Source organism: Triturus cristatus, chromosome 2_2 (assembly GCF_964204655.1).
Source record: "Triturus cristatus chromosome 2_2, aTriCri1.1, whole genome shotgun sequence".
NCBI lineage: Eukaryota > Metazoa > Chordata > Amphibia > Caudata > Salamandridae > Triturus > Triturus cristatus.
The window spans coordinates 873,114,091-873,130,226 of record NC_140582.1 but is presented as its reverse complement, the minus strand read 5'-3'; the positions used below and the strand labels follow the sequence as shown (position 1 = coordinate 873,130,226).

Sequence of the window (16,136 nt, the reverse complement as noted above, 5' to 3'; positions counted from 1 at the left end):
CAATAGCTTGCTTAATCTCCACAACGGCCCCCACAACGCTAAGGATGCCTGGCCTCCACCTTGGGGGTGCCCAGGAGTGGACGCCTCACAGGGAAAGCCAGGATGGGTTCCACAGTGGTATTCGTACAAGCGCGTTGAGACCCTTGCGGGTGAGTAGTGCGCTATACAAGTATCAATTTACATTTACATTTACATTACATTTACATTACATTACATTTTACACAGGCACAGCGAGAACCTTAGAATTAAAGTCATGACACAAGAATCAAAAAATGAGGATTCACCCTTTCATTCCAGATTTAGAGATACCCGAAGACTTGCACAACCTTTCTGTAAGAAGGGGTTAAAGCCATACCTGAAGCTCTTAAAGGGCGTGGTTAGCTCAAAGCTTTTACGGTCCACATGCTTGATGTTTGCCACGTTCAGAGGTATGTTCGTGATGGCGATTCCTGCTTTATAATCCTAAGGAGAATACACATGTTTAAGAAATCTTTTTCACTGTAACAATTATTAAGCATTCACATGTAAAATCTCTGGTGAGGGAATTGCCAGGGCAGACAATCCCTGAAGTTTTCCTGAAGCCAGCGGCTGTCCAGCGGTCAGGGTAGACGAAGGCTTGATGGCCTGTGCAAATGTACAGAAATGTGCCTAGTTTCTGAGGGGCAAAATGGATGACAGAGATAGCGCAAGATATCGGTCTGTGAATGGGCAAAAAATGATTTGGAAATGTGCAGTCGCAGAAGAGCTGTGAGGAGAAGATTTTGCATCCATATGTGAAGACAAATGATGAGTTATTCCTAATATTTTAATTAAGGAAAATACATTGCACTTGGTAATCAAAAGCATTACATGACACTATACATTACACGAAACGAAACATTAAAGTAATTCAAACAACATCGAACGTGCAAAAAAGAAATAAGGGCAAACAATTTCTATTCAACTTGAATTAAACAATTCGTCAAATTAAAGTACATTTTATGAGATATCCACTAAGAATACACATTTGCAAGCTACTGGTAAAGAAGAAGTATTCAATGATAAGATAGGCAAATGCTTTATTCATCTAATCGAAATCTTTAGTTTAGAAAGTTTAAAGCATCAAAACTGATATGTACACATTCATCAAGTAACCTGTCAAGAGGCCAATTTCCTCAAAAATTTGGTTTACAATCAATGAGGCTACAACACATGGAGCTAAATGGCAAGTTTGACCAGGTAAACTGGATCAATTTATTCAGGAATCACAATGATCTAAATTAAAAGTATCTCACTGGAAGTACTTTTGGTGACCTGTTGTCAACATAAACAATTGTGGATGGAGGTGAATAAAAGATATAAAAATATATATTCCCCTTGTCTTAGGTTTAAACGTGACACAATCAGACTGAAATGACATAAGTTTCAAGTCGCCAACAGTGCCGGCTCCTCCGCTAAGGCGGACGACCGTCGCCCCTCTGCTCTGTGAGCAGTAGTTAAAGGAAAACTAAAATGATAATCACCAGCGTTATTATCATTTTAGTTTTCCGTTTCCTGGTGCTGGGCGGGGCTGGTCTGCCAGAGCAGGGGCCAGGAGGAGGAGTGGTTGATTCATTCTAAAGTGCGCATGACTGTTTGGCCGAACATGCCCAGGGCCCTATTCCCGTCTGAGCGCCGAACCACTGCGCTCAGACCAATCACAACGCTGCCTTGCAGCGTTATGATTGGGTAGGGGAGTCAGAAGCCTGGGTGATTCCTGGTTCCTGCTTCCGAGGAGCAAGAGGTGGTGGTGAGTAGACTGAGAGGTGGTGGTGAGTAGACTGAGAGGTGGCGGGTAGTGGATGACTCGCGTGAAGGTAAGTGTTTTTTTGTTATTTTCATTTACAACCCTCCTCCTCTCCCTGCCACTCCTGGTAATTAGCGGCCACCACTGGTTGCCAAGTCTTTGAAAATTAAATTGTTTAAGTCGGATGTTGCACTATTGTCAACCTTGGATCATTAAGGTCTTTTGTTAAATAAGTATGACACAAAGCAAGAGCATCAAGGAACCAGGGGGCACCTCCTGAAACCTAAATAGATTTGTCAGACACTGATTGTCCTATCTGGGTGACAGATTTGCCTTACAGGATTCAAGCCATAGCATTCTCTGTGAAAGTCCCTTTGGAAGGCAGAACAATTTGTTGGCAAAGCGCCTTCTGAATCTAATGAAGAGTATATTTTAGTAACAAAACTGAACAAACCATAGGCTTCCGGAGAATGAATTCCACTTAAATCATTTTTAATGGTGGCTCAAAGTATTAGTTTTGAAACTTTTCATATCCCTGATTAGCTCCAAGGGAGCTAGTTCGCAAAAGTTTTAGCAAAATGATAAACCAATGTGCAATGAATCTTTTACGACCAAAGATAATAACTGTAAACTTGGTCATGTTAAATTCAAGTTTATTCTTGGTTTTATATGTAGATAGTTTATTTAATGAACAAGGCAACTCCACAGCCCCATGGTGAAGACTGACATTGTCTGCATATATTAGGATTTGATTGGGCTGGTATTTAGAATTTTTAGGAAAATGCTCTAACTGTAGAAAATGCAGCCCACTTTAGCGAGGGTAAAGCGTGAGGATAATCGCAATAACTGATGAATCTATTCCATATCGGCCCAGATTTATTATTATGCCTATCTGTTCCTTAACTCACACTTGTGTTTTTGGGCACAGTGACTGAATAGCTTGCATTAATAGCAATGAAATTCCACAAGATCTGAATTTCTGCCATTAAAGTGGGTATTCAACTCCATCAATAGTAGAAAAATAGTCTGCAAAGCATAAGATGTAGATGGGAAACGGCCACTACAATGCGGCCGTTTCCACGCATAACAGTAACCACGCATGCATTACAACGCATGCGTGGTTACCACGAAAAGCCTTTACCACGCATACCTTTACTACGAGATACGTAGTAAAGGCATGTGTGCTAAAGGTAATATTAAAAAAGGGGAGTTTGGGGGTCTCCCCCCCCACAAAAAAAACAAACCTGATTCAATCGATGTGGAGACAATCAGCGTCGTACCGTCGGTAGAGGAAACGGAAAGACACTTCTGCTTCCTCTTTACGACGTGCGACACAGATCGGAAGAGCTTAAAGAGAAGAGAGGACGTAGCGAGGTAAGGGGGAATTTAGTTTAAGTAATTAATGAGGGGGACGTGTAGCGAAGGGGTACATTTAAGGGTTTGTGGGTGGGGGAATCGCACAGGGAAACATTTTTTAATGTGGAGGGGAATTTATTAGAAGAAAAAGGGGAGGGGGGTCGCACAAGAGTATTATTTAATAAAAAAAAAAGAACATTTACCACGAAAATGCCTTTACCGGTATGTGGGGTAAATGCATTTTCATGGTAAATGTTATTCGTGGTAACGGCATTCGAGTTGTAACGCATGCGTAGTAAAGGCATGCGTTGCAACGGAATGCGCTGTAATGACATACAACCGATGTAGATATATTGTCTTGTGTCCCAACAAGGCCAGACCTAACAAGTAGTTCATTGTCCTACAACTACAGCTAAAGTATATGCGCTAATTACTACTGACCCAGTCACTTACCTCGTGCAGGGATCATTTAAAGTCTTTCATAGCCACGCAGGGGTGTAACACAGGCCCCTGCTGAGCGGGGGGGCCTCATGCTCCAGGGGGCCCCCTCAGCACAGCACTCTGGCTGCAGAGCTCCTGATTGAGCCCGTGGGGGCCCCTCCACGTGTCTTGCAGGGAGGCCCCCTCAAGTTTTGTTACGCCAGTGTAGCCACGCTGAAGAAGGCAATTATTCAGTAGCATGAAGGCAGAGATTGATTGCCCATGACATCATAAGAGTGAATCAAAAATGGAGCCCCTCAATGACTCAGACAAAAAGGTATGATCAAAAACTGACTGATATGTAGGCATAAGAAATTTCACCCGAAAACTTTGATCGCTCTTCAGTAAACGCAGGGGGATATTTTCAGGCCCCGGTGCCCCTGGTATTCATGTAGCCCATCTTACTCTTTATCACCATCATTAATCAAGACGATCTTCAGGATCTCATAATGTTCTCAGTGTTGTACTTACAAGTACCTTATCGTTACTGTAAAGTTGATTTATTTACCATTCCCAGCTGTCTACACATACCCATTCACACTTGTCACAACCATCTAGGTCATTGATGATAGACTACCATTTATGTGTCGCATTTTAAAACTATTTTAAAGAGATGGGTCTAACTTGTCTCATTCACCTTTTTGTTAAATCCCACATCAACTTAATGCAATCTTTTTTTCAAGTCGTGGCCAGCCAATATACTATTGTTCACATTTGGGTGCCATTTTAATGCTCAGAGTGTTAATATGAAGAGCTGCTGGTCATTTCTTACAATAGAAGCGTAACATTTGGAACTACCAGAACCTACTCTACTTCATGCACTTTTAGCAGTTATTGCATTTTTATTTGTCTCAAACAGATTCATAAGTGCTTGGGACCAGATGTAAGACCATAGCATTTTGGGACTCGCAAATTGGGTCAAATTGCGAGTCGCAAAATGCTATGTACAACAGTGTCTGAGAAACTTTGTTTTGGTACTGCATTAATAGTTTATATATTGCCCTAAATTAATCCTGTCTGCTCCATTCCATGGCTACCAGGGGGTTGGGCTCAGGTTAATTTAGTGACTTTGAGCATTCACCCTGACCAAAATTGTTAATATTTCTCAAGGTGGGCAGTCCCCCCACCCAAAATAATCCACTTTCGTAATATTGGTGATAGTTAACTGGGGAACTCTAGCTACTCATATTTCTTATGTGAGCCCATTATACAGCCTGACAAACCTGCCTTCACCTTAAAGTGGTGGTGCTAAGAGCACTGGAAACAATATTATTAGTTAGAACTCATCAATAGAATTGGGGCAAGCACCACTATTAAGTAAGCTTTCTGCCCAAGATAACATCTTGTTGGTCTTAAGAAAATTATACAGTCAGGTTGTGTAACTGTAGCTACTCATATTTCTTATGAGCCCATTATACAGCCTGACAAACCTGCCTTCACATTAAAGTGGTGGCGCTAAGAGCACTGGAAATTATATTATTAGTTAGAACTCATCATTAGAATTGGGGCAAGCACCACTATTAAGTAAGCTTTCTGCCCAAGATAACATCTTGTTGGTCTTCAGAAAATTATACAGTCAGGTTGTGTAACTGTAGCTACTCATATTTCTTATGAGCCCATTATACAGCCTGACAAACCTGCCTTCACCTTAAAGTGGTGGCGCTAAGAGCACTGGAAACAATATTATTAGTTAGAACTCATCATTAGAATTGGGGCCAGCACCACTATTTAGTAAGCTTTCTGCCCAAGATAACATCTTGTTGGTCTTAAGAAAATTATACAGTCAGGTTGTGTAACTATATGCTCACTGTCATTTTTTAAAATTCAATTTTCTTTCTGTTCTAGAGTTCTTCAAGCACTCAAGATAAATAATAGGACTACACACTAGAAGAAAGAACCACCCGCCAGCATCCCTGGCCTTCCTGCCAGGAAACCAAACAGCAGAAAAGCAAATGCCCTTGTGCCATGCTCTCATCAAATCTCACTAACTGTAAAGTCTCAGGGTTATCCCCCCATGGTCCAGACACAGGAAGTGCAGTATAGAAACAAATCACTAGGTCGTCACCGCTGCAATCAGGAGAGAGAGAACATCTTAACAAATCAATAAGATAGCACTCAGTATAATTTAACTGGGCTCCTGATTGACTCTGTAGAACTGTGTTGCAAGCATTAGAGTGTAGTGATTTGAATGTAGGGTTTAGAATGTTGAGTTCACAGTTACACGCAGAAGAATAAAGATGTGCTATACTAAGGTCCATGTGTGGGATAGTCATTGGCGAGTGCTCGGGGTAGGGAGGATGCTACACTCGGCAGAAACTAGTGGCCTTAGAAAGAAGGCTACCCAGTGGAAAGACGCTAGACTGAATGAGTGTTATTAAATAGGCAAAAAAACACGATAATGCTGCATGTAGGAGTGTGATACAAGACTAATGAATATTTCCACATGACTCGATTAGAAAAAATAGTCATCAAGAGAGGTACTAGATTAGATTTGTGGTGGATTTCAGTGAAGGGTCCCATGGATATTAGTACAATCCTAAACCTCAAGATGATACTTCATTGCTGCTACCTACGGGATGTTTAGGATAAATGAACTTTTTTTATTCCTTGATGTTTTTTGTTATTTGTCATTTCATTTTTGGCATTCCTGGTGTACTTTGTTTTGTAAACTTTGTTACATTACCAGGTTGTCCATTAACAGAGTTGGGCAAGCACACAAATTAACAGGGAGAGCAGAGTCAGAATTAAGCCAAGGATTTGGCTCAGATTTTAGAGCCTCTGCATGTGCAGAGGCCTGAAAATATTTGCTATGTAAATCTCGAACAAACATCTCGTACAGTATGATAAAGTCTCTTCAAGATGCAAAAATTGCATTTCTTTAGCATGTGGAAGCTTTGAGGCTAAAATGTCACATTATAGCAGGGCACTGAGAAGTACTTATTAAAAGTGATAGTTTTTAAACATGAACTCATAACCATTCCATCCCCTGTCCCTACGCTGGTGACAGCAGTGAGCATCCAAGGCATCTCTTCCACCCTCCCGGTCACAAAAGATCAGCTGTATACCCGGAAAATGTGCAGCTAGCCAAGTATGCTCTCAGGCGAAACCCCAGTATTCCAGTGTAGTATAAGTTCACATAGACAGCTCTTGGGGTTTGAGGGATGTGTGGGGTGGGAGACACGAGACAGCAAGGAATTGGGCAGTACGACCAAATAGTGAGCGAGGACTAAGTGCAGTCTACCTGACATTCTGCCCTAAATTCTCAGAGGATGGTATAAAAAAGGGTTTGCAAGAGCTTCCTTCTTGCATTTAAAAAGTTAGAAGGATGCACATGGTGTAAAGATACGGGACAGCAACTCAATAACATTGCTAAAGGTGTTAATGCACATTCAGGAGACTTGTGGGATTGCAGATAGAGGTTCTGCAGCTGACTTTGTATTGTCTACCAGCTCACCAGCACAGCTTGCTGCTCAGACACCCTTCGGCTCCCATTGATCCCCCACTGTGTACTTAATGTGTTGGTTTGGCACAGGAGGGGCTCAAGAATGAATAATGTCGGGGGCGTGGCCACGACGCCAACCAAGATGGCCGCCTGACGCGGGACCTCCGACGCACCGGAGCTTGTCAGTCATCCCGTTTCCCCTCCGGAGAGCATTTTTCCGCCACAGCCACTGGATTCTTGTGTCGGAATGCGGCGCGCTTCTGGTGAGCGCTTTTTGACACATTTTTAGGGCCGGGGTGCCCCTTTTCTCACCACATTCGTTCTCTCCTCAGAGAGCGGCCGCCATTTTGTCTGTGGAGCGATGCTCGTCTTTCTGCCGGCTTGGATGCCTTTGCCCCACATTGCTCTTTTTGTGGGATTCTACGCCTCCTGATTGCTGTGTCATCCTTTCTGGGCGCTGCCATGCCACTTGGATGTCTCCTAACCTGGGCTGCCCCACGTGGATGGAATGAGGTAGTTTCTGATTAATGACTTTTTCTTTGCTATGTTCCTGTCGCCCTTTTTGATTGCACTCATCACTGCTTCTGACGGGGGACGTCCATGACCTGTTGGTTACTGACCCTCCACTCTTCATTTTTGCTCAGTTTGGCACTGGCTTGTCTCTGCTTACTCTGGAACACTTCTTTATTTACTCCACAAGCTCTCCTAGGATTACTGCTCCACTTCTAAGCGACTGAACCCCTTCACTTTTTTGGCTTTTCCTCACAGTCGCCTCTTGTTTGCTGCTTGTCACTTCTGGCTGGTTTCTATGGGCAAGCTACGTAATCCAAAGTTCGTCTTTACCCCTTCGAGGAACTCTCCTGTGGTAACCTCTTCACCTCATATACCGACGGACTCTCCTACCAAGGTAGCACCAATGGCGGGAGTAACCCTCCCCCGCTCTTCCTCAACACAGTCTCCTTCAAGCAAATCCTCTCCCCCATCAGCTTCATCTTCTAAGCGCCTTAAACAAGATGCGTCTTCGTCAGAGAAGCCATCATCCCCCATTTCCATGGAGATGCTCTTTGAGGAAATTCGTGCTCTTCGGCCTTTTGTTGAGGAGACCAATAGTAAGATGCAGTTTCTTGAGGAGAAATGGTCATCTATCGACAACAGAGTTACAGTTGTGGAGCAACAGGTTTCGGACCTTCATTCTACCTCCCTGAGAATTTCCTCATTAGAAAAATCTGTCCTGGCGCTTCAGCAACACACGGAGGAGTTGGAAAATAGGAACAGGAGGAACAACCTCCGTATTTATGGTTTGCCGGAAGCTTTAGAAGGGGACGACCCTGTGCTCTTTTTTTCCTCCTTTCTCCCGAAGCTTCTGGACATGCCATCCACCACCTCCCTCAATATTCAGAGAGCGCATAGACTTGGTCCTCGTTCATCCACGTCAACCAGGCCAAGGGGAGTCATTATCCTTTTTCTGAAATTCACAGATCTTCTCTCTGTCCTTTCAGCGTCCAGAACCAAGCGTCAGATCTCCTGGTTGGGTCAGAGAGTATATCTTTCCCAAGATGTTTCAAATGCTACTGCCTCTCGTCGGAAGGAATTTTTGTCCCTACGTGCTCCGCTGAGGTCCCTTGGTGCTAGATTTGGTTTATTTCACCCGTGCACTTTCAAAGTTACGCTACAGAATCAGACTTGGACCTTTCAGGATCCTGCTGAACTCAAAAATTTCATTCACACCCGTTCTAATTCTGCTATGGAGACCTCCTCATCTTCTTGTGGCTGATTGTTTAATTGTTTTACACTTTTTGATTACTTGATATGTCTAACTTTTGCTTCCCTTACAGGTCATTCATTTCTGTCCCTGCCTCTGTCTCTGTTTATTAATTCTACGTATTAGATTATAAATATGTTTTTCTTACTCACATGTTTCTAACTTCAAACTCCCTCATACCTCTATATAAGAATTGTGTCCAGTTTTTGTCCTTCAACATTTGCATTTTCATCCTTGGTTCGTCATAGTATGTTTTCATGTTCTCAAATGTTACTTTTTCTTTATTCATTTATCTAGATGGACCGACCTCCCCTCAACCTGGCTCTTCGGTTATGTTCTATGTTCCGGTGCGGTCCGGCCTGGTCTCCCGTCTTGGGGGATCTGTCTCGTTGAGTGTCGCCATTTCCCCGTTGTCCTATTTCGTATTCCCCTCAGGTATGTTCTCCTCAGTCGTCCCTTTGGGATATGTGCTGTCTCTCCTTGTACTTATTTTCCTTTCCCGTTTCCTTTATCCTTTTCTCTTCCCTGTACGGGTTGATCAATTCCGTTTTTCCTTGTTTCCATTCACCTCTTTTCCTCTCTTCTCAACCTTTTCCATCGATATTTCCCAAAGTTTTCTCCTTTTCGACTTGTCTTTTGCGTATGCCTCTTCTTCTTTACTTCTTCTGTCCTACTTGATTCTATGTTATTTGTTAATTCAAAGTTATTACATGGAATGTAAAAGGTTTTATTAACCCCATTAAGCGGCAGAGAGTTTTGTCCCATTTGGACTCCTACAACCCAGATATTGCTCTCTTGCAAGAAACTCACCTTAATGATGTTGAATCCCTGAAGTTAAAAAGAAGTTGGGTGGGTACAGTCTTATTTTCGCCCTCTGACAACAAAAAGAATGGAGTTGCTATCCTTTTTCACAAGAGGCTTAAATGTACGGTTGTGTCCCAGGAGACGGACTCTGAAGGCCGTTGGGTACTGGCTAAATTATTGATAAATTCGATTCCTTTGACTGTCTTTAATGTCTATGGGCCTGTACAAGCAGATTGTTCTTTTTGGCCTTTGATTACAGAGAAATGTGTTCAATATAAGGATGTATCATTTGTTTTTGGTGGTGACTGCAACCAGATTGTTGACCCGTTCCTCGACCGCAAATCCACAGTCCGCTTCACACCACATAAACCCCACAAACAATTTCTTAATACTATTTCACAATCACATCTTATTGACTCTTGGCGCCTTTCACACCCTGACACGCTGGACTATTCCTTTTTCTCTCCTCCTCACTCATCCTTCTCTCGTCTTGACTATATTTTCCTCTCTAATTCTTTATCTCAGAACGTTCTGTCTTCTTCCATTGAACCTATTGTCATTTCGGACCACGCTCCCATCGTGACAGATTTTGACCTACTCCCACCACAGCCTAAACCTTCCCGTTGGCGCTTCAACAGTACACTCCTCACTGATCCCAATTTTTCTTCTTCTTTTCGCTCTTTCGTTGAGGACTTCTTCTCTCTCAACTCAGACCCTAGTATTTCTCTTCACACTCTGTGGGACTCCTTTAAAGCCTCTGCGAGGGGTTTCATTATTGACTTTGTCTCTCGGAAGAAGAAACGGTTTATTCAAAAGCGGAAATCCTCCCTGGCTCATATTAAAACTCTAGAGCACCAGTTTTACACTTCTTCTGATAAATTTATGTCACCGGATCTCCTGCGAGCTAAGTTAGAGTTCAACAAATTAACTACAGACAACGCTTCTTCGATTCTTCTTCGCAGTAGTGCACGGTATTACGGAGGTCGCAATAAATCTGGTAAGCTCTTGGCCAATTATCTCAAGTCCCGTAAGGAGCGCATTCTTATAGACTCAATATATTCTTCTGCTGGCACCCTTCTCCACAAAGACAAAGAAATCCTTGAGCAATTTCAATTGTTCTATCAGAATCTCTATACCCCAGAGTGTCCTCCCACTCCTTCCCTTATTCAGAGTTATTTTGAGAAGCTCCCTGTACCGTCTAACTCTCACCTGAATTTTCCGGATCTTGATCTCGATCTCTCTCTTCAGGAACTCTCTGCAGCCTTGTCAGCCCTTACTAAAGGGAAGACCCCTGGCCCTGACGGTTTTCCTGTGGAATTTTATTTGCATTTCTCAGACATCCTACTACCTAAACTTTTAGCCCTCTTTCAATCATTTTCCTCTTCTGGCAAGGCTGAAGGCACTTTTCAAGATGCCTCCATCTGTTTGATCCCCAAAGAAGGTCGCGACCACCAGTTTTGCAAAAACTACCGACCGATTTCGTTAGTCAATGTAGACTACAAAATCTTTGCCAAATTACTTGCAATGCGCCTAGACCCCCTTATGCCTTACCTCATTGGCAAAGAGCAATGCGGATTCGTTAAGGGCAGGCTTACCTCGGACAACTCTCGCCTTCTTCTTAACGTTCTAAATAAAGCTCCCTCTCTTTCAACCCCTCTTGCTGCTATCTCTGTTGACGCAGAGAAGGCCTTTGACAGGGTTGACTGGTCTTTTTTGTTCGCTTCATTGCGGTGGCATGGTTTTGGTCCCAAATTTATATCCCTTGTCTCTCTCCTATATTCTGCCCCCAAGGCCTCGGTACTTGTGAATGGACAACTCTCTCCATCTTTTAATCTTCAGACAGGCGTTCGCCAAGGTTGCCCTCTTTCCCCACTCCTTTTTGTTTTATCTCTCGAACCCTTCTTATCCTCCATTCGCAATAACACTTCCATTTCTGGTTTCCCCTATGGCTCTAATCAATTGAAACTTTCTGCCTATGCGGATGACATCTTACTATTTATTTCTGACCCTGAATCCTCCGTCCCCCCCTTATTATCCGAGTTTCATTCCTTTTCTTTGGTTTCCGGTTATAAGATCAACTCGGACAAAACCGAGATTCTTCCACTCACCTCATCCTGTCTTCCCCATCTTTTCTCTGCTACTGGTTTTGCCTGGAGTAGCTCCAAGATTAAGTACCTTGGTATCCTGTTTTCCAATTCCATCTCATCCTCGGTTAAATTGAATCTGTCGGCAGTTATTTCCAGGATTGATCAGTCGCTCTCAGCCTGGAATCCCCTCTATCTCTCCTGGTGGGGTCGTTTGGATTCAATCAAAATGATGATCGCCCCTATTTTAATTTACACCCTCTCTATGCTGCATCTTACTTTAAAAAAATTGATTCTCTTCTTTCTCGTTTTCTCTGGAAAGGTAAGAAATCCAGAATTTCCATTGCCTCCCTCCGTAAGCCTAAATCCAATGGTGGGGTTAACTTTCCTGATTTCCGTCTTTATCATAGATCCTTTTCTCTACGTCAGGCCTCGAGATGGATCTCATCAACTCTCTCTCCTTTCACGCCCCTCTGGCTCCTTATTGAGCAATCTTTACTATTGCCCTTCTCCTTCGCCGAGGTGATGCGATTCTCTTCCAGGAATCCTTTTTCTCTTTGCCCCCTATTTAAACATACCTCTTCTCTTTTAAGTCCTTTGGTTCTCCCCTCTGAGGTCACACGTACATCCTTCTTAAATTCTACTATTTGGTATAACTCTCTTATCCTTTTTAGAAATAGACCTATTTTTTGGAAAGCATGGAGGGTAAAGGGCATAATGTGGGTCAACCAACTCTTTGACGGTGTATCCCCTTGCTCTTTTCCCCAATTTCAACTTTTATTTCGGTGCCCTCGTTCCTTTCTGCGGAAATTCACAACCCTCATGGCAATTATCCTTGATCGTTATTATTCTCTTCCCTCCTCATCATCATCGTCACCTCCTCCTTCTCTTCTTAATATTCTTGCTACACTCCCTAAAGCATCTCTCATCTATAAATCTTTTGTATCTCCTAATCCTAATCGTGTCAAATCTAAAGTGGAGCTTTCTTGGGAATCGGATTTTTGTTGTACCTGGCCGATTGCTCTGTGGGATAAGTTGTGGTCCAGATCTTTAAAAATTTCCCGCTCTGCTTCTCTTACTCAATCCTTATTTTATCTGTATCACAGGCTTTACCTTTCTCCTCTTTCTTTATCCCGCTTTTCTCCCTCCTCCGATTCTAAATGCTGGACTTGTTCTTCTTCTGATGCTGACCTTTTCCACATGTTTTTTCTATGCCCTGTTGTCTCTACCTTTTGGGGGAAAGTGTGGTCATGCCTCTCCCGTATCTTCCCTCTTCCTTCCTCTTTTATACACTCATTTCTCTTTTTGGGTAGCCTTTCTGACTCCTTGAATCTCCCTGCTCATCTACACGGCCTCTTTGACCTCACGCTTGCGCTTGCCTTCCAACATATTTCTTCCAACTGGAAATCTCTAGCTTCCATCTCCTTACAAGGCTGGTGGAATTCATTATGCCACTTTCACAGATTGGACGTTTCCTTTGCCTCCACTTGTAAACCTGCTCGTAATGTTGATTTTTTCTGGTTGCCTCTCACCACGTATTTGGACTGCTTTGCCCTAAAGAAACCTATATATCTCAGTGCAGAAAATTTTAAACCTCCTTGAACGTCTCGAACTCTCTCCTTTTGCTATTCACTATAAGTTTTGTTTAATATTACTGCTTGTTTTATGATGGTAACTTCGCATCGCTGACTTTCTATGACTTTTACAATTTGAATATGTGTCGTAATTTTTAGATATGGTATGGTCTATTTTATTATCTTTATATTTTCCTTTCCCTCTCCCCCTCCCTTCCTCCCTTATCCTTCCCTCCCATTACCTCCCTCAATGTTAAAAATTCTCTTAAAAAATGCTTTGTGGTTTCTAATACTGATATTAGCAATGTTAAGTTTCTCAATGGTTTCTGTATTGTAATTTATGCTGATATCTCTCTTTTGTCATCAACTTTTTAATAAAGCTTTCAAACACAAAAAGAATGAATAATGTCACCCCTAACAGAAGCTGAATGGGCTGAATACAGCCCACCAATGCCACGCCTGGCTTCTAGGGAGGCTGCCCTCTCTTCATTCAGCACACATCTGTGTGCTCACAACAAATTCCCCAAGCCAGATCCACATGACAATGGGATGGCCTGGCGGAGAGTGGGGGATGCAATACACTGACACCTCTTGAGACGGGAATAGAGCAGACGACAGAAGCCCACCTGTCGTTGCTGCAGGCACCAAGTGAGACTGATCAGGGCCCAGTGGACCACTATAGTCTAAAGCACAGAGACAGACCTCTACCTCACTGCCCCAAACAACAGGCCAGCAAGTGGCCTAGAAAGACTTGCCCATCGCCTGGTGCTGTCAGCCTGTCTGCCTTATCAATCCAACCTTGTTTTAAAGTGCTTTCACATGTGAATATGAAGATAAGGAGTTTTGTTGAAATAAATCATGTGCCTAGGATCACACAATTTAGGTGGGGAACCCACAATTTATCCAGATTTTCTGGTTTCACTTGTAAAAATTAGACACAAACGGGGTATCTGTTTATCTCTCCTTTTTATGCTAATGCTTTGATTTTACCTCTTTATTTTCTGAGGTTTTTATATAGCACAAACTCGACCCAAAACCATTGGAGCACTTTACAACACACAGTGTCAAAAACATTTTAGGCAGGGGGGAGATTCAGTGATTTTTCCAGAATCACAGTCTGTGGAGGCGGTGCGTGATTTGAACCTGGTTCCCCAGTTCCAAGGTCGGCAACTCAGGCCCCAACGTCACTTCCTGTGTACAGCAGACTGGCATACAAAAGCCACATGAAAGCTTAGCTCACATTGTGGCGGATGTTCCTACAGGACCTTGAGCTGAGCTAGAGCCAGAGCCAGGCTTCAAGCTCAAGCGTTCCGTATCAGGCCCTTTTATATGAACATACATATGCTATATGGAAAGGCAGTGAATGGATCTTTGCCAATGAGTCACAACATGATCAAGACACTGATAATATGAATGAACATTGAGCAGATATGGACTTACGGCCAGGAATGTCAACTTTGGAACTGGGCAACCTGGTTTCAGTGCCAGCGTAAGCTTTACTTCCTGTGATTCGGGCCTTATCTCTTAATCTGCCTGTGGCTACAAAAATAAATATGACCTTGTGTGATGTAATCTGGTACTAATTTAAAGCGTTCCACTGCCCTTGGATAGAGTCTACGCTATATAAACTACAACAACCAAAAAAGAATTAGAATTAGAATGTGACATGCACCTGGCACCTGCAGGTTGCAGTTGGTACATTTCTTGATTGTGGGGATGTCTAGCTGGCTAGGCCAGACATCGATTGGCAACCCGCATATGTTCATATGCTTCTGTGTGTAATGTATCCTACCAAACCATGTATTCGTTCTTTGCTATATTCAAAAAACAATAAAAACAGATTTGCAAAAAAAAAAAAAGAATTAGAATGTGTGGTTCTTAAAAACAGAAGGCGTTTGGGGCAACAGAAGACAAACACACAAAGGGGACTTCCCTAGAAGTGAGTTGCTTTTGTGTAGGGCCACATTGTCAGTAGACCTATTTTTAATAGAATTAACTTGGTCTTTATTAGTTGAATAGATGTCTTACTATGGTCCCCTACTAATAAAAAAGATTGTCTCTAAACTTCATACAGTAGATGGCTGTTCCAAGACATTGCTCTTGCCTTTCCACCAAGACTTTTAGGGGCTTATTATGAGTCTGGCAATCAATGGACCGCCAGACTCACGGATGTACGGTGGTGGCGGTCTCCCGACTGCCCTTTTAGGGCCAGGGTGGTCAGGCCACCCTGGGACCACTGCAACCGCCAGGGATCAGAGATCTCTGGTGGTGACGCGGCAGCCTTGATGCTGCAATATGCTTGATGGACCGCTGCGGCCCGCCACGCATATTACAAGTTTCATCACCACCACACTTTTCATGGCGGTGCCAGTGCCATAAAAGTGTGGTGATGAGGAAACAAAGGTGGGCCGACAGGGCCCCCTGGTGCCTCACGCCATGTGGATGCGCAAAAGCGGGCACAACATGTGGCCCCCTGTGTGCATGCACACCAGTGCTTGCATGGCATGGACTGCAGATGCCCATGACGTGCAGATACTGCCTTTGATGTTGCCATTGCTTGTGCCTATTCTATAGGCACTGCCCTGGGAACACCACCCGTCAGGCAGGAGAAAACTCCTGATCTGGCAGGCGGTTCCTACACGGGTTTGGCAGTGCTGGAGCGGGGCGGTCCTGCTCCTGCACGGCCAAACTCATGATAAGGCCCTTACTCTCCTATATTCAGCTGTGTTCACTAAGCAGAGGCACATTTTATTTTGGCCCTAGCAAGTTCATATTTGTCACAGTGTAATATAAGGCTTGCCTCTTGATGTGAAAAGCAAACCTGGTGCAATTCATGGCCATGTTGGTTTGTAGCAGTCTTGAAAACAAG

The 16,136-nt window shown here is 43.3% G+C and overlaps 1 protein-coding gene across 3 annotated transcripts in view; it reads right to left on the bottom strand.

The window, feature by feature from the left end:
- ARAP2 (ArfGAP with RhoGAP domain, ankyrin repeat and PH domain 2) overlaps positions 1–16,136 on the bottom strand; it is a 1,345,662-nt gene that overhangs the window by 884,051 nt on the left and 445,475 nt on the right. For all 3 annotated transcript variants that reach the window (XM_085642300.1, XM_085642298.1, XM_085642299.1), the window contains exon 10: positions 356–462. In XM_085642300.1, the coding sequence (XP_085498426.1) occupies positions 356–462 (107 nt within the window). The remainder of the gene's footprint in view (positions 1–355; positions 463–16,136) is intronic.